Source organism: Pristiophorus japonicus, chromosome 23 (assembly GCF_044704955.1).
Source record: "Pristiophorus japonicus isolate sPriJap1 chromosome 23, sPriJap1.hap1, whole genome shotgun sequence".
In the NCBI taxonomy this organism is placed as follows: Eukaryota; Metazoa; Chordata; class Chondrichthyes; family Pristiophoridae; genus Pristiophorus; species Pristiophorus japonicus.
Genome location: NC_091999.1, coordinates 9,249,130 through 9,267,479, shown reverse-complemented (window position 1 = coordinate 9,267,479; position 18,350 = coordinate 9,249,130). Strand labels below are relative to the sequence as shown.

The window sequence follows — 18,350 nt, the reverse complement described above, 5'->3', positions numbered from 1 at the left end:
TGTCTCTCCCCCCCAATACCCTCTGTCTCTCCCCCCCAATACCCTCTGTCTCTCCCCCCCAATACCCTCTGTCTCTCCCCCCCAATACCCTCTGTCTCTCCCCCCCAATACCCTCTGTCTCTCCCCCCCAATACCCTCTGTCTCTCACCCCCAATACCCTCTGTCTCTCCCCCCCAATACCTCTTGTCTCTCCCCCCCAATACCTCTTGTCTCTCCCCCCCAATACCTCTTCTCACCCCCTAATACCCACTCTCCCTAATTCCACCCTTTTCCCCAATACCTTTTCTCCCCCCAATATCCCCTTTCCACCAATACCCCCTCTCTATCCCCAATATGATCTCGCTCCCCCCAATAACCTCTTCCCTTCCCCCATACCTCCTATCTGAGCCAATACCTCCTCCACAATTTCTCCTCTCTCCCCTAATTTCACCATCTTCCCTTCTATTATCTAATTTTTTCACAGTTGGGAGAAAAGAGGAGTGGGATTAGACTGGGTGGGGAATGGGAGAGTGGGATTAGACTGGGTGGGGAATGGGAGAGTGGGATTAGACTGGGTGGGGAATGGGAGAGAGTGGGATTAGACTGGGTGGGGAATGGGAGAGTGGGATTAGACTGGGTGGGGAATGGGAGAGTGGGATTAGACTGGGTGGGGACTGGGAGAGTGGGATTAGACTGGGTGGGGACTGGGAGAGTGGGATTAGACTGGGTGAGGAATGGGAGAGTGGGATTAGACTGGGTGGGGAATGGGAGAGTGGGATTAGACTGGGTGGGGAATGGGAGAGTGGGATTAGACTGGGTGGGGAATGGGAGAGTGGGATTAGACTGGGTGAGGACTGGGAGAGTGGGATTAGACTGGGTGGGGACTGGGAGAGTGGGATTAGACTGGGTGGGGAATGGGAGAGTGGGATTAGACTGGGTGGGGAATGGGAGAGTGGGATTAGACTGGGTGGGGAATGGGAGAGTGGGATTAGACTGGGTGGGGAATGGGAGAGAGTGGGATTAGACTGGGTGGGGAATGGGAGAGTGGGATTAGACTGGGTGGGGACTGGGAGAGTGGGATTAGACTGGGTGGGGAATGGGAGAGTGGGATTAGACTGGCTGGGAAGGGGGAGAGTGGGATTAGACTGGGTGGGGAATGGGAGAGTGGGATTAGACTGGGTGGGGAATGGGATTAGACTGGGTGGGGAATGGGAGAGTGGGATTAGACTGTGTGGGGAATGGGAGAGTGGGATTAGACTGGGTGGGGAATGGGAGAGTGGGATTAGACTGGGTGGGGAATGGGAGAGTGGGATTAGACTGGGTGGGGAATGGGAGAGTGGGATTAGACTGGGTGGGGAATGGGAGAGTGGGATTAGACTGGGTGGAGAATGGGAGAGTGGGATTAGACTGGGTGGGGAATGGGATTAGACTGGGTGGGGAATGGGAGAGTGGGATTAGACTGTGTGGGGAATGGGAGAGTGGGATTAGACTGGGTGGGGAATGGGAGAGTGGGATTACACTGGGTGGGGAATGGGAGAGTGGGATTAGACTGGGTGGGGAATGGGAGAGTGGGATTAGACTGGGTGGGGAGGGGGAGAGTGGGATTAGACTGGGTGGAGAATGGGAGAGTGGGATTAGACTGGGCGGGGAATGGGATTAGACTGGGTGGGGAATGGGAGAGTGGGATTAGACTGGGTGGGGAATGGGAGAGTGGGATTAGACTGGGTGGGGAATGGGAGAGAGTGGGATTAGACTGGGTGGGGAATGGGATTAGACTGGGTGGGGAATGGGAGAGTGGGATTAGACTGGGTGGGGAATGGGAGAGTGGGATTAGACTGGGCGGGGAATGGGAGAGTGGGATTAGACTGGGTGGGGAATGGGAGAGTGGGATTAGACTGGGTGGAGAATGGGAGAGTGGGATTAGACTGGGTGGGGAATGGGAGAGTGGGATTAGACTGGGTGGGGAATGGGAGAGTGGGATTAGACTGGGTGGAGAATGGGAGAGTGGGATTAGACTGGGTGGGGAATGGGAGAGTGGGATTAGACTGGGTGGGGAATGGGAGAGTGGGATTAGACTGGGTGGGGAATGGGAGAGAGTGGGATGAGACTGGGTGGGGAATGGGAGAGAGTGGGATTAGACTGGGTGGGGAATGGGATTAGACTGGGTGGGGAATGGGAGAGTGGGATTCGACTGGGTGGGGAATGGGAGAGTGGGATTAGACTGGGTGGGGACTGGGAGAGTGGGATTAGACTGGGTGGAGAATGGGAGAGTGGGATTAGACTGGGTGGGGAATGGGATTAGACTGGGTGGGGAATGGGAGAGAGTGGGATTAGACTGGGTGGGGAATGGGAGAGTGGGATTAGACTGGGTGGGGAATGGGATTAGACTGGGTGGGGAATGGGAGAGTGGGATTAGACTGGATGGGGAATGGGAGAGAGTGGGATTAGACTGGGTGGGGAATGGGAGAGAGTGGGATTAGACTGGGTGGGGAATGGGATTAGACTGGGTGGGGAATGGGAGAGAGTGGGATTAGACTGGGTGGGGAATGGGAGAGTGGGATTAGACTGGGTGGGGAATGGGAGAGTGGGATTAGACTGGGTGGGGAATGGGAGAGTGGGATTAGACTGGGTGGGGAATGGGAGAGTGGGATTAGACTGGGTGGGGAATGGGAGAGAGTGGGATTAGACTGGGTGGGGAATGGGAGAGTGGGATTAGACTGGCTGGGGAATGGGAGAGTGGGATTAGACTGGGTGGGGAATGGGATTAGACTGGGTGGGGAATGGGAGAGAGTGGGATTAGACTGGCTGGGGAATGGGAGAGTGGGATTAGACTGGGTGGGGAATGGGAGAGAGTGGTATTAGACTGGGTGGGGAATGGGATTAGACTGGGTGGGGAATGGGAGAGAGTGGGATTAGACTGGGTGGGGAATAGGATTAGACTGGGTGGGGAATGGGAGAGAGTGGGATTAGACTGGGTGGGGAATGGGAGAGTGGGATTAGACTGGGTGGGGAATGGGAGAGAGTGGGATTAGACTGGGTGGGGAATGGGAGAGTGGGATTAGACTGGGTGGGGAGGGGGAGAGTGGGATTAAACTGGGTGGGGAATGGGATTAGACTGGGTGGGGAATGGGAAAGTGGGATTAGACTGGGTGGGGAATGGGATTAGACTGGGTGGGGAATGGGAAAGTGGGATTAGACTGGGTGGGGAATGGGATTAGACTGGGTGGGGAATGGGAAAGTGGGATTAGACTGGGTGGGGAATGGGAGAGTGGGATTAGACTGGGTGGGGAATGGGAGAGTGGGATTAGACTGGGTGGGGAATGGGAGAGTGGGATTAGACTGGGTGGGGAATGGGATTAGACTGGGTGGGGAATGGGAAAGTGGGATTAGACTGGGTGGGGAATGGGATTAGACTGGGTGGGGAATGGGAGAGTGGGATTAGACTGGGTGGGGAATGGGAGAGTGGGATTAGACTGGGTGGGGAATGGGAGAGTGGGATTAGACTGGGTGGGGAATGGGAGAGTGGGATTAGACTGGGTGGGGAATGGGAGAGAGGGATTAGACTGGGTGGGGAATGGGATTAGACTGGGTGGGGACTGGGAGAGTGGGATTAGACTGGGTGGGGAATGGGAGAGTGGGATTAGACTGGGTGGGGAATGGGAGAGAGTGGGATTAGACTGGGTGGGGAATGGGAGAGTGGGATTAGACTGGGTGGGGAATGGGAGAGTGGGATTAGACTGGGTGGGGAATGGGATTAGACTGGGTGGGGAATGGGAGAGAGTGGGATTAGACTGGGTGGGGAATGGGAGAGTGGGATTAGACTGGGTGGGGAATGGGAGAGTGGGATTAGACTGGGTGGGGAATGGGAGAGTGGGATTAGACTGGGTGGGGAATGGGAGAGTGGGATTAGACTGGGTGGGGAATGCGAGAGTGGGATTAGACTGGGTGGGGAATGGGAGAGAGTGGGATTAGACTGGGTGGGGAATGGGAGAGTGGGATTAGACTGGGTGGGGAATGGGAGAGAGTGGGATTAGACTGGGTGGGGAATGGGAGTGGGATTAGACTGGGTGGGGAATGGGAGAGAGTGGGATTAGACTGGGTGGGGAATGGGAGTGGGATTAGACTGGGTGGGGAATGGGAGAGAGTGGGATTAGACTGGGTGGGGAATGGGAGAGAGTGGGATTAGATTGGGTGGGGAATGGGAGAGTGGGATTAGACTGGGTGGAGAATGGGAGAGTGGGATTAGACTGGGTGGAGAATGGGATTAGACTGGGTGGGGAATGGGAGAGTGGGATTAGACTGGTGGGGAATGGGAGAGTGGGATTAGACTGGGTGGGGAATGGGAGAGAGTGGGATTAGACTGGGTGGGGAATGGGAGTGGGATTAGACTGGCTGGGGAATGGGAGAGTGGGATTAGACTGGGTGGGGAATGGGAGAGTGGGATTAGACTGGGTGGGGAATGGGAGAGAGTGGGATTAGACTGGGTGGGGAATGGGAGTGGGATTAGACTGGGTGGAGAATGGGAGAGTGGGATTAGACTGGGTGGGGAATGGGATTAGACTGGGCGGGGAATGGGATTAGACTGGGTGGGGAATGGGAGAGAGTGGGATTAGACTGGGTGGAGAATGGGAGAGTGGGATTAGACTGGGTGGGGAATGGGAGAGAGTGGGATTAGACTGGGTGGGGAATGGGAGAGAGTGGGATTAGACTGGGTGGGGAATGGGATTAGACTGGGTGGGGAATGGGAGAGTGGGATTAGACTGGTGGGGAATGGGAGAGTGGGATTAGACTGGGTGGGGAATGGGAGAGAGTGGGATTAGACTGGGTGGGGAATGGGAGTGGGATTAGACTGGCTGGGGAATGGGAGAGTGGGATTAGACTGGGTGGGGAATGGGAGAGTGGGATTAGACTGGGTGGGGAAGGAGCAGGATTAGTTTAGTCTAGTCAGGGTCAGTGACCATGGGACTGGTGTGGGTGGGGGGGGGGACAGTGGTGGCCATGGGAGGGGGGATTATGTTCGATTGTGGGGTGGGGGGGGGACACGAGTGATGAAAGTGCTGATTGGTCGGTTTGCTTCTCTCCGGCAGCGGTCAAGGCGAAGATCCTGCCGGCCGAGTCCCCCACGCGGCGTCCATCAGGCGATGGTGAATTCCACCTGCGGCCGTCCTTCTTCGGCTCTCCGGCTGCCGGCTGCCCCGGCGGCTTCTTCAGCCTGTCTCCCGGCGACGAGCGGGCTGACCTTCCGCAGCACCCCGGGCCCAGCGGCTGGTTCAAGAAGAAGAAGCTGTGAGAGCAGGAGCGGGACAGGGAGGCCGAGGGGGAACCCGGGGAAAAGCGGCAACCAATCGACCCCCGCCTCCTTCTCCGTGTCCTCGCTCTGCCGGACGCGGCTGTTGTTCCGTCGTGGTGTGCTACCGGACGTCTCCCGCCCCTGCTCGCGGCGATGTTCGCCCGTCAGGGTATCCTCACGCCAACCCCTCCCCCCAACCCGTTAAATGAACGCAGCCAAATTGCGAGCGTTTTGTCCGCGATTCCCGGCAAACGTTTCTCTGCCGAACGGTCTCGATACCAGCCACCACCACCACACCCTCCCCGGGCCGGCCAGCCTTCCCCTCCTACCTTAGTGCGTTGGCCAAGGACTACACCCTCCCCGGGCCGGCCAGCCTTCCCCTCCTACCTTAGTGCGTTGGCCAAGGACTATCCCAGTGGCTCGTTCCCCTCCCCTCCCCTCCCCCCCCCCCCCCCCCTGTTCCTCGGCTAGACGGTGTTTTACCACGTTGGTTGCTTCTGTAAAGGATACGACAAATAAAACTTTTGCCTTTGGGGGAATTCATCGCCCTCTCCTCATTTCACCCCGGCTTTGCAATATTCACCGTCACCGCAGATAGACCCAGCGGTGACCATGGAACAGGCTCCACAGCAAGCCAAGGGAAACACAGAATTGGACTACACAAGAGGCCATTCGACCCATCGTGCCTGTGCCAGCTCTGTGAAAGTGCGATCCATCAGTCCCACGCCCCTCCCCTTGCACTTTCGCCCCTTTCCAAGGACGTAGCCAATTCTCTTTAGAAACTTACTGTTCCATCTGCGTGTTCCAGATCACAGCAAATCTCTCATCTGCCAAACCAAAAAGGTGTTTTATAAATACATTCAGAGCACGAGGATAACTAGAGAAAGAGCAGGTCCTAAAGGTAATGTGTGTGTGGAGACAGAAGGCATGGGTATGGTTCTTGATGGAATACTGTGTGTCCGTTTTTACAGAAGAGAGGGTCGATGCAGACATTGCAATCGGAGGAGTGTGAAATATTAAATGAAATACATATAGTGAGAGAGTAAGTATTAAGGGGTTTAGCAGCTTTCAAAGTGGATCAATCCCCAGGCCCGGATGAAATGTATCCCAGGCTGTTAAGAGAAGCAAAAGAGGAAATAGCAGAGGCTCTGACCATCATTTTCCAATCTTCGCTGGCTACAGGTGTGGTGCTGGGGGACTGCTAATGTGATACCGTTGTTTAAAAAGGGAGAAAGGGATAGACCGAATAATTACAGGCCAGTCAGTCTAACCTCAGTGGTGGGAAAATTATTGGACAAAATTCTGAGGGAAATCTTCATTTAGAAAGACACAGATTAATCGAGGGCAGTCAGTGTGGAGTTGTTAAGGGAAGGTTTAACTGAATTCTATTTTTTGAGGAGGTAACCAGGAGGGTCAATGAGGGCAGTGTGTATGATGTAGTGTGTAAGGATTTTAGCAAGGCTTCTGATAAGGTCCCACATGGTAGACTGGTCACAAAACTAAGAGCCCATGGGATCCAGGGCAAAGTGGCAAGTTGGATCCAAAATTGTCTCAGAGGCAGGAAGCAAAGGGTAATGGTTGATGGGTGTTTCTGTGACTGGAAGGCTGTATCCAGTGGGGTTCCACAGGGCTCAGTACTGGGTCCCTTGCTTCTTGTGGTATACATCAATGAGCTAGATTTGAATATAGGGAGTATGATTAAGTAGTTTGCAGATGACACTAAAATTGGCCGTGTGGTTGATAATGAAGAAAGCCACGGACTGCAGGAAGATATCAATGGACTGGTCAGGTGGGCAGAGCAGTGGCAAATGGAATTCAATCCAGAGAAGTGTGAGGTGATGCATTTGGGGAGGGCTAACAAAACAAAGGAAATACACATTAAATGGTCGGACACTGAGAAGTGTAGAGGAACAGAGGGACCTGGGAGTGCAGGTCCACAGATCCCTGAAGGTAGCAGGCCAGGTAGATAAGGAGGTTAAGAAGGCATACGGAATACTTGCCTTTATTAGCCGAGGCATAGAATACAAGAGCAGGGGGGGTTATGCTTGAACTGTATAAAACACTGGTTAGGCCACAGCTGGAGTACTGCGTGCAGTTCTGGTCACCACATTACAGGAAGGACGTGATTGCACTGGAGAGGGTACAGAGGAGATTTACCAGGATGTTGCACTGGAGAGGGTACAGAGGAGATTTACCAGGATGTTGCACTGGAGAGGGTACAGAGGAGATTTACCAGGATGTTGCACTGGAGAGGGTACAGAGGAGATTTACCAGGATGTTGCACTAGAGAGGGTACAGAGGAGATTTACCAGGATGTTGCACTGGAGAGGGTACAGAGGAGATTTACCAGGATGTTGCACTGGAGAGGGTACAGAGGAGATTTACCAGGATGTTGCACTGGAGAGGGTACAGAGGAGATTTACCAGGATGTTGCACTGGAGAGGGTACAGAGGAGATTTACCAGGATGTTGCACTGGAGAGGGTACAGAGGAGATTTACCAGGATGTTGCACTGGAGAGGGTACAGAGGAGATTTACCAGGATGTTGCACTGGAGAGGGTACAGAGGAGATTTACCAGGATGTTGCACTGGAGAGGGTACAGAGGAGATTTACCAGGATGTTGCACTGGAGAGGGTACAGAGGAGATTTACCAGGATGTTGCACTGGAGAGGGTACAGAGGAGATTTACCAGGATGTTGCACTAGAGAGGGTACAGAGGAGATTTACCAGGATGTTGCACTGGAGAGGGTACAGAGGAGATTTACCAGGATGTTGCACTGGAGAGGGTACAGAAGAGATTTACCAGGATGTTGCACTGGAGAGGGTACAGAGGAGATTTACGGGGATGTTGCCGGGACTGGAGAATTTTAGCGATGAGGAAAGATTGGATCGGCTGGGGTTGTTTTCCTTGGAACAGAGGAGGCTGAGGGGAGACCTGATTGAGGTGTATAAAATGATGAGGGGCCTGGATAGAGTGGATAGGACGGACCTGTTTCCCTGGGCAGAGGGGTCAACAACCAGGGGGCAGAGATTGAAAGTAATTGGGGGGGGTGTTTAGAGGGGATTTGAGGGGAAATGTCTTCACCCAGAGGGTGGTGGGGGTCTGGGGCGGAACTCACGGCCTGAAAGGGGGGTAGAGGCAGAAACCCTCATATTTAAAAAGTACCTGGATGTGCACCTGAAGTGCCGTAACCTACGGACCCAGAGCGGGAAAGTGGGATCAGGCTGGGTAGCTTTTTATCGGCCGGCACGGACACGATGGGCCGAATGGCCTCCTTCCGTGCTGTAAACTTCTGTGATCTCCCCCTCAGGCTCATTTGCCAATTCTCTTAAATCGCTGTCCTCTGGTTACCGACCCTGCTGCAGTTCCTCCTTATTTACTCCATCAAAATACCTCCATGAAATCTGCCTTCAACCTTCTTTGCTCCGTGGGGAACAACCCCAGCTTCTCCATTCGCTCCACATAACTCAAGTCCCTCAGCTCTGGTACAATTCTAGACACACAAGGTGTCTGCTTTTAGCTTAGTATGTTGCACTCTTACATGGGTCAGCAAGTCATGGATTCAAACCCCACTCCAGACATCTGAGCACACAATGTAATACAGACATAGTGCTGCACTGAGATGGTAACATGAGCGTTGGGGTGTAAGGTATTCACTACCCTCCTTTTATGGCAGAGTAGGCTCGAAGGGCCCTCATTGCAAAGGGGGATAGAGTATAAAAGCAGGGAAGTCTTGCTACAGTTATACAGGGTATTGGTGAGGCCACACCTGGAGTACTGCGTGCAGTTATACAGGGTGTTGGTGAGGCCACACCTGGAGTACTGCGTGCAGTTATACAGGGTGTTGGTGAGGCCACACCTGGAGTACTGCGTGCAGTTATACAGGGTGTTGGTGAGGCCACACCTGGAGTACTGCGTGCAGTTCTGGTCTCCGTATTTACGAAAGGATATACTTGCTTTGGAGGCAGTTCAGAGAAGGTTCACTCGGTTGATTCCGGGGATGAGGGGGTTGACTTATGAGGAAAGGTTGAGGAGGTTGGGCCTCTACTCATTGGAATTCAGAAGAATGAGAGGTGATCTTATCGAAACGTATCAGATTATGAGGGGGCTCGACAAGGTGGATGCAGAGAGGATGTTTCCACTGATGGGGGAGACTAGAACTAGGGGGCATGGTCTTAGAATAAGGGGCCGCCCATTTAAAACTGAGATGAGGAGGAATTTCTTCTCTCAGAGGGTTGTAAATCTGTGGAATTCTCTGCCCCAGAGAGCTGTGGAGGCTGGGTCATTGAATATATTTAAGGTGGAGATAGACAGATTTTTGGGCGATAAGGGAGTGAAGGGTTATGGGGAGCGGGCGGGGAAGTGGAGCTGAGTCCATGATCGGATCAGCCATGATGGTATTAAATGGCGGAGCAGGCTCGAGGGGCCGAATGGCCGACTCCTGCTTCTATTTCTTACGTTCTTAAAGAAGTTTCTTCTGAATTCTCCATTGGATTTCTTGGTGACTATCTTATTTGTGATTTTACGGCCTCGTTAACCTGTGTCGTAACGTTCAGTGACTTGTGTATCTGTACTCCGAGATCCCTTTGTCCTGGACCCCACCCAGACGCACTCTCCCAGTAATAAGTGACCTCCCTATTCCTCCGACCAAAATGTAATCCCTCACTCACGTAGAATGTTGCAATGGTTACAGCGCAGGAGGCCACTTGACCTGGCTTCGAGGGGCCGAATGGGCCTGCTGCTGATTGTACAGGAGGCTTCCACTCACTGCGAGAATCCCAGTGGCCCGTTGAGTGTGAACAGCTGGCTCTCTCCTTCGCCATTTTATTACTGTTAAACATCAGTTTTACAAACACAGTTCATTAAAAAAAACATCAGTTCCAAAGTAACCAAATAAACTGATCAATAAGTTACAAAAAACAATGTACAACGCTGAGGGTTAACCAACAAGGAATATAAAAAGAAATGGAAAATATATACACGCTGCAAATTGCTGATTGTATCAAAGACCACACGAACACTCGTCTCAAACAGGTACGGAGCGACAGGAAGGAAACCTGCGCTCATTTCCCCGGGTAGCTCAGGAAGAGCTGAAGGCAGCGGCCACAGTGCAGTGCCGAGCCGAGCCGAGCCGAGCTGTCCCCGGTTCAATCCCCAGCCTGCGCTGAGCTGAGCTGAGCTAGTGATGGAGCTTGGCACTAATCGATATACGAGGCAAGGCTACGAGAGGGGGAATGTCTGGAAGGGCTTGGGAGAGTGAGCTGCGAGGGAGTCGGGGAGGAATACGGGTGGGGGTGGGGGGCTTTGTGTGTGGGAGAGAGTGTGTCGGTATCTGCAGGAGATACCTGGGGAACATGTCCATATCTATATCTGCAGGAGATACCAGGGGCACATTCCTGTATCTGCAGGAGATACCAGGGGGCACATTCCTGTATCTGCAGGAGATACCAGGGGGCACATTCCTGTATCTGCAGGAGATACCAGGGGCACATTCCTGTATCTGCAGGAGATACCAGGGGCACATTCCTGTATCTGCAGGAGATACCAGGGGCACATTCCTGTATCTGCAGGAGATACCAGGGGGCACATTCCTGTATCTGCAGGAGATACCAGGGGGCACATTCCTGTATCTGCAGGAGATACCAGGGGCACATTCCTGTATCTGCAGGAGATACCAGGGGGCACATTCCTGTATCTGCAGGAGATACCAGGGGCACATTCCTGTATCTGCAGGAGATACCAGGGGCACATTCCTGTATCTGCAGGAGATACCAGGGGAACATGTCCATATTTATATCTGCAGGAGATACCAGGGGGCACATGCCTGTATCTGCAGGAGATACCAGGGGAACATGTCCATATCTATATCTGCAGGAGATACCAGGGGGCACATGCCTGTATCTGCAGGAGATACCAGGGGAACATGTCCGTATCTATATCTGCAGGAGATACCAGGGGGCACATGCCTGTATCTGCAGGAGATACCAGGGGAACATGTCCATATCTATATCTGCAGGAGATACCAGGGGAACATGTCCATATCTGTATCTGCAGGAGATACCAGGGGCACATTCCTGTATCTGCAGGAGATACCAGGGGGCACATGCCTGTATCTGCAGGAGATACCAGGGGAACATGTCCATATCTATATCTGCAGGAGATACCAGGGGGGGAGGGGGACATGTCCATATCTGCAGTGGGTCCAGACAGATTTTTGGGCGATAAGGGAGTGAAGGGTTATGGGGAGCGGGCGGGGAAGTGGAGCTGAGTCCATGATCGGATCAGCCGCGGTCGTATTAAATGGCGGAGCAGGCTCGAGGGGCCGAACGGCCGACTCCTGCTCCTATTTCTTCTGTCCCTGGAGGTGGGGGGGGGATATGTCCAGACCTGCAGGAACTCCCTGGGGAACATGTCCAGACCCGTGGGTTCCTGGGGTACATGTACACATGTAAAGTTTGAAGGGCACTGCTCGGCGTGGCCCTGTGTCATGGTATCTCTGCTGATTCGACCTGGTCCTTTGCCCAGGGGAATACCGGGGGCCATATCCCCGTTAACTGCAGGGGAAGGAATTACTCTCAGTCCTTCCACAAGGCCACGACCTCTTTTCCACGTACCCAACTAAACTGCTCCCCCCGGCCCCCGCAGTCCCTTCACCCCCCATTACAAGGCGGCAGCACAGTTGAGTGGTCCACATGCCAAATACAAGCCCCAAAAATCAGATAACACTTCAGGATCCACACTTCCTTCGGCCATGACCGTCGGCTGATGCCAATCTTGGGGTATGCCCAGGGGGGGCCAGGGGGACCCCCGGGAGGTGCAGCGAGACAGTTCCCGCCCGCCATCCCCTCACTCGGTCTGAGGTTTGTAGGCCACGATGGCTGCGGCCTGGCTGTTCATGTTCTGCTTCTTCCCGTTCACCACCAGGACCAGGGGCGTCTCCACCCGGATACTGCTGAAGGAAAAGCTCTGTGGGGCACAACCCCAGGGGGAGGGAGGTCAGAACGGAGTGATGGAGGCGGTGTCTGTGGGGGGGGGTAATGGGGGTGGGGGGGGAACGGACAGACAGTGTCTATGGACAGTAATGTCGGGGAGACGGACGGACAGACGACAGTGTCTATGGACAGTAATGTCGGGGAGACGGACGGACAGACGACAGTGTCTATGGACAGTAATGTCGGGGAGACGGACAGACAGACGACAGTGTCTATGGACAGTAATGTCGGGGAGACGGACGGACAGACGACAGTGTCTATGGACAGTAATGTCGGGGAGACGGACAGACAGACGACAGTGTCTATGGACAGTAATGTCGGGGAGACGGACGGACAGACGACAGTGTCTATGGACAGTAATGTCGGGGAGACGGACAGACAGACGACAGTGTCTATGGACGGTAATGTCGGGGAGACGGACAGACAGACGACAGTGTCTATGGACAGTAATGTCGGGGAGACGTAGACAGACGACAGTGTCTATGGACAGTAATGTCGGGGAGACGGACGGACAGACGACAGTGTCTATGGACAGTAATGTCGGGGAGACGGACGGACAGACGACAGTGTCTATGGACAGTAATGTCGGGGAGACGGACAGACAGACGACAGTGTCTATGGACAGTAATGTCGGGGAGACGGACAGACAGACGACAGTGTCCATGGGACAGTAATGTCGGGGAGACGGACAGACAGACGACAGTGTCTATGGACAGTAATGTCGGGGAGACGGACAGACAGACGACAGTGTCTATGGACAGTAATGTCGGGGAGACAGACAGACAGACGACAGTGTCTATGGACAGTAATGTCGGGGAGACAGGCAGACAGACGACAGTGTCTATGGACAGTAATGTCGGGGAGACGGACAGACAGCCGACAGTGTCTATGGACAGTAATGTCGGGGAGACGGACGGACAGACGACAGTGTCTATGGACAGTAATGTCGGGGAGACGGACAGACAGACGACAGTGTCTATGGACAGTAATGTCGGGGAGACAGACAGACAGACGACAGTGTCTATGGACAGTAATGTCGGGGAGACAGGCAGACAGACGACAGTGTCTATGGGACAGTAATGTCGGGGAGACGGACAGACAGACGACAGTGTCTATGGACAGTAATGTCGGGGAGACGGACAGACAGACGACAGTGTCTATGGACAGTAATGTCGGGGAGACGGACAGACAGACGACTGTCTATGGACAGTAATGTCGGGGAGACGGGCAGACAGACGACAGTGTCTATGGGACAGTAATGTCGGGGAGACGGACAGACAGACGACAGTGTCTATGGACAGTAATGTCGGGGAGACGGACAGACAGACGACAGTGTCTATGGACAGTAATGTCGGGGAGACGGACAGACAGACGACAGTGTCTATGGACAGTGATGTCGGGGAGACGGACAGACAGACGACAGTGTCTATGGACAGTAATGTCGGGGAGACGGACGGACAGACGACAGTGTCTATGGACAGTAATGTCGGGGAGACGGACGGACAGACGACAGTGTCTATGGACAGTAATGTCGGGGAGACGGACAGACAGACGACAGTGTCTATGGACAGTAATGTCGGGGAGACGGACAGACAGACGACAGTGTCTATGGACAGTAATGTCGGGGAGACGGACAGACGGACAGACAGACGACAGTGTCTATGGACAGTAATGTCGGGGAGACGGACAGACAGACGACAGTGTCTATGGGACAGTAATGTCGGGGAGACGGACAGACAGACGACAGTGTCTATGGACAGTAATGTCGGGGAGACGGACAGACAGACGACAGTGTCTATGGACAGTAATGTCAGGGAGACAGACAGACAGACGACAGTGTCTATGGACAGTAATGTCGGGGAGACGGACAGACGGACAGACAGACGACAGTGTCTATGGACAGTAATGTCGGGGAGACGGACAGACAGACGACAGTGTCTATGGACAGTAATGTCGGGGAGACGGACAGACAGACGACAGTGTCTATGGACAGTAATGTCGGGGAGACGGACGGACAGACGACAGTGTCTATGGACAGTAATGTCGGGGAGACGGACAGACAGACGACAGTGTCTATGGACAGTAATGTCGGGGAGACGGACAGACAGACGACAGTGTCTATGGACAGTAATGTCGGGGAGACGGACAGACGACAGTGTCTATGGACAGTAATGTCGGGGAGACGGACAGACGGACAGACAGATGACAGTGTCTATGGACAGTAATGTCGGGGAGACGGACAGACGGACAGACAGACGACAGTGTCTATGGACAGTAATGTCGGGGAGACGGACAGACAGACGACAGTGTCTATGGACAGTAATGTCAGGGAGACAGACAGACAGACGACAGTGTCTATGGACAGTAATGTCGGGGAGACGGACAGACGGACAGACAGACGACAGTGTCTATGGACAGTAATGTCGGGGAGACGGACAGACAGACGACAGTGTCTATGGACGGTAATGTCGGGGAGACAGACAGACAGACGACAGTGTCTATGGACAGTAATGTCGGGGAGATGGACAGACAGACGACAGTGTCTATGGACAGTAATGTCGGGGAGACGGACAGACAGACGACAGTGTCTATGGACAGTAATGTCGGGGAGACGTAGACAGACGACAGTGTCTATGGACAGTAATGTCGGGGAGACGGACGGACAGACGACAGTGTCTATGGACAGTAATGTCGGGGAGACGGACGGACAGACGACAGTGTCTATGGACAGTAATGTCGGGGAGACGGACAGACAGACGACAGTGTCTATGGACAGTAATGTCGGGGAGACGGACAGACGGACAGACAGACGACAGTGTCTATGGACAGTAATGCCGGGGAGACGGACAGACAGACGACAGTGTCTATGGACAGTAATGTCGGGGAGACAGACAGACAGACGACAGTGTCCATGGGACAGTAATGTCGGGGAGACGGACAGACAGACGACAGTGTCTATGGACAGTAATGTCGGGGAGACGGACAGACAGACGACAGTGTCTATGGACAGTAATGTCGGGGAGACGGACAGACAGACGACAGTGTCTATGGACAGTAATGTCGGGGAGACGGACAGACAGACGACAGTGTCTATGGACAGTAATGTCGGGGAGACGGACAGACGGACAGACAGACGACAGTGTCTATGGACAGTAATGTCGGGGAGACGGACAGACAGACGACAGTGTCTATGGGACAGTAATGTCGGGGAGACGGACAGACAGACGACAGTGTCTATGGACAGTAATGTCGGGGAGACGGACAGACAGACGACAGTGTCTATGGACAGTAATGTCAGGGAGACAGACAGACAGACGACAGTGTCTATGGACAGTAATGTCGGGGAGACGGACAGACGGACAGACAGACGACAGTGTCTATGGACAGTAATGTCGGGGAGACGGACAGACAGACGACAGTGTCTATGGACAGTAATGTCGGGGAGACGGACAGACAGACGACAGTGTCTATGGACAGTAATGTCGGGGAGACGGACGGACAGACGACAGTGTCTATGGACAGTAATGTCGGGGAGACGGACAGACAGACGACAGTGTCTATGGACAGTAATGTCGGGGAGACGGACAGACAGACGACAGTGTCTATGGACAGTAATGTCGGGGAGACGGACAGACGACAGTGTCTATGGACAGTAATGTCGGGGAGACGGACAGACGGACAGACAGACGACAGTGTCTATGGACAGTAATGTCGGGGAGACGGACAGACAGACGACAGTGTCTATGGACAGTAATGTCAGGGAGACAGACAGACAGACGACAGTGTCTATGGACAGTAATGTCGGGGAGACGGACAGACGGACAGACAGACGACAGTGTCTATGGACAGTAATGTCGGGGAGACGGACAGACAGACGACAGTGTCTATGGACGGTAATGTCGGGGAGACAGACAGACAGACGACAGTGTCTATGGACAGTAATGTCGGGGAGATGGACAGACAGACGACAGTGTCTATGGACAGTAATGTCGGGGAGACGGACAGACAGACGACAGTGTCTATGGACAGTAATGTCGGGGAGACAGACAGACAGACGACAGTGTCTATGGGACAGTAATGTCGGGAAGACGGACAGACAGACGACAGTGTCCATGGGACAGTAATGTCGGGGAGACGGACAGACAGACGACAGTGTCTATGGACAGTAATGTCGGGGAGACGGACAGACAGACGACAGTGTCTATGGACAGTAATGTCGGGGAGACGGACAGACGGACAGACAGACGACAGTGTCTATGGACAGTAATGCCGGGGAGACGGACAGACAGACGACAGTGTCTATGGACAGTAATGTCGGGGAGACAGACAGACAGACGACAGTGTCCATGGGACAGTAATGTCGGGGAGACGGACAGACAGACGACAGTGTCTATGGACAGTAATGTCGGGGAGACGGACAGACAGACGACAGTGTCTATGGACAGTAATGCCGGGGAGACGGACAGACAGACGACAGTGTCTATGGACAGTAATGTCGGGGAGACGGACGGACAGACGACAGTGTCTATGGACAGTAATGTCGGGGAGACGGACAGACAGATGACAGTGTCTGTGGACAGTAATGTCGGGGAGACGGACAGACAGACGACAGTGTCTATGGACAGTAATGTCGGGGAGACGGACAGACAGACGACAGTGTCTATGGACAGTAATGTCGGGGAGACGGACAGACAGACGACAGTGTCTATGGACAGTAATGTCGGGGAGACGGACAGACGGACAGACAGACGACAGTGTCTATGGACAGTAATGTCGGGGAGATGGACAGACAGACGACAGTGTCTATGGACAGTAATGTCGGGGAGACGGACAGACAGACGACAGTGTCTATGGACAGTAATGTCGGGGAGACGGACAGACAGACGACAGTGTCTATGGGACAGTAATGTCGGGGAGACGGACAGACAGACGACAGTGTCTCTGGACAGTAATGTCGGGGAGACGGACAGACAGACGACAGTGTCTATGGACAGTAATGTCGGGGAGACGGACAGACAGAAGACAGTGTCTATGGACAGTAATGTCGGGGAGACGGACAGACAGACGACAGTGTCTATTGACAGTAATGTCGGGGAGACGGACAGACAGACGACAGTGTCTATGGACAGTAATGTCGGGGAGACGGACAGACGGACAGACAGACGACAGTGTCTATGGACAGTAATGTCGGGGAGACGGACAGACAGACGACAGTGTCTATGGGACAGTAATGTCGGGGAGACGGACAGACAGACGACAGTGTCTATGGACAGTAATGTCGCGGAGACGGACAGACAGACGACAGTGTCTATGGGACAGTAATGTCGGGGAGACGGACAGACGGACAGACAGACGACAGTGTCTATGGACAGTAATGTCGGGGAGACGGACAGACAGACGACAGTGTCTATGGACAGTAATGTCGGGGAGACAGACAGACAGACGACAGTGTCTATGGACAGTAATGTCGGGGAGACAGACAGACAGACGACAGTGTCTATGGACAGTAATGTCGGGGAGACGGACAGACAGACGACAGTGTCTATGGACAGTAATGTCGGGGAGACGGACAGACAGACGACAGTGTCTATGGACAGTAATGTCGGGGAGACGGACAGACAGACGACAGTGTCTATGGACAGTAATGTCGGGGAGACAGACAGACAGACGACAGTGTCTATGGACAGTAATGTCGGGGAGACGGACAGACAGACGACAGTGTCTATGGACAGTAATGTCGGGGAGACGGACAGACAGACGACAGTGTCTATGGACAGTAATGTCGGGGAGACGGACAGACAGACGACAGTGTCTATGGACAGTAATGTCGGGGAGACGGACAGACGACAGTGTCTATGGGACAGTAATGACGGGGAGACGGACAGACAGACGACAGTGTCTATGGACAGTAATGTCGGGGAGACGGACAGACAGACGACAGTGTCTATGGGACAGTAATGTCGGGGAGACGGACAGACAGACGACAGTGTCGATGGACAGCAATGTCGGGGAGACGGACAGACAGACGACAGTGTCTATAGACAGCAATGTCGGGGAGACGGACAGACAGACGACAGTGTCTATGGAC

At 53.8% G+C, this 18,350-nt stretch overlaps 1 protein-coding gene across 1 annotated transcript in view; it reads right to left on the bottom strand.

Annotated features, from left to right (window-relative positions):
* Positions 1-10,059: 10,059 nt before the first annotated feature.
* Positions 10,060-18,350, bottom strand: part of ttc5 (tetratricopeptide repeat domain 5) — a 104,992-nt gene continuing 96,701 nt past the window's right edge. The window contains exon 8 of the mRNA XM_070866757.1: positions 10,060-12,236. Within this exon, the coding sequence (XP_070722858.1) occupies positions 12,117-12,236 (120 nt within the window). The 3' untranslated portion in view covers positions 10,060-12,116. The remainder of the gene's footprint in view (positions 12,237-18,350) is intronic.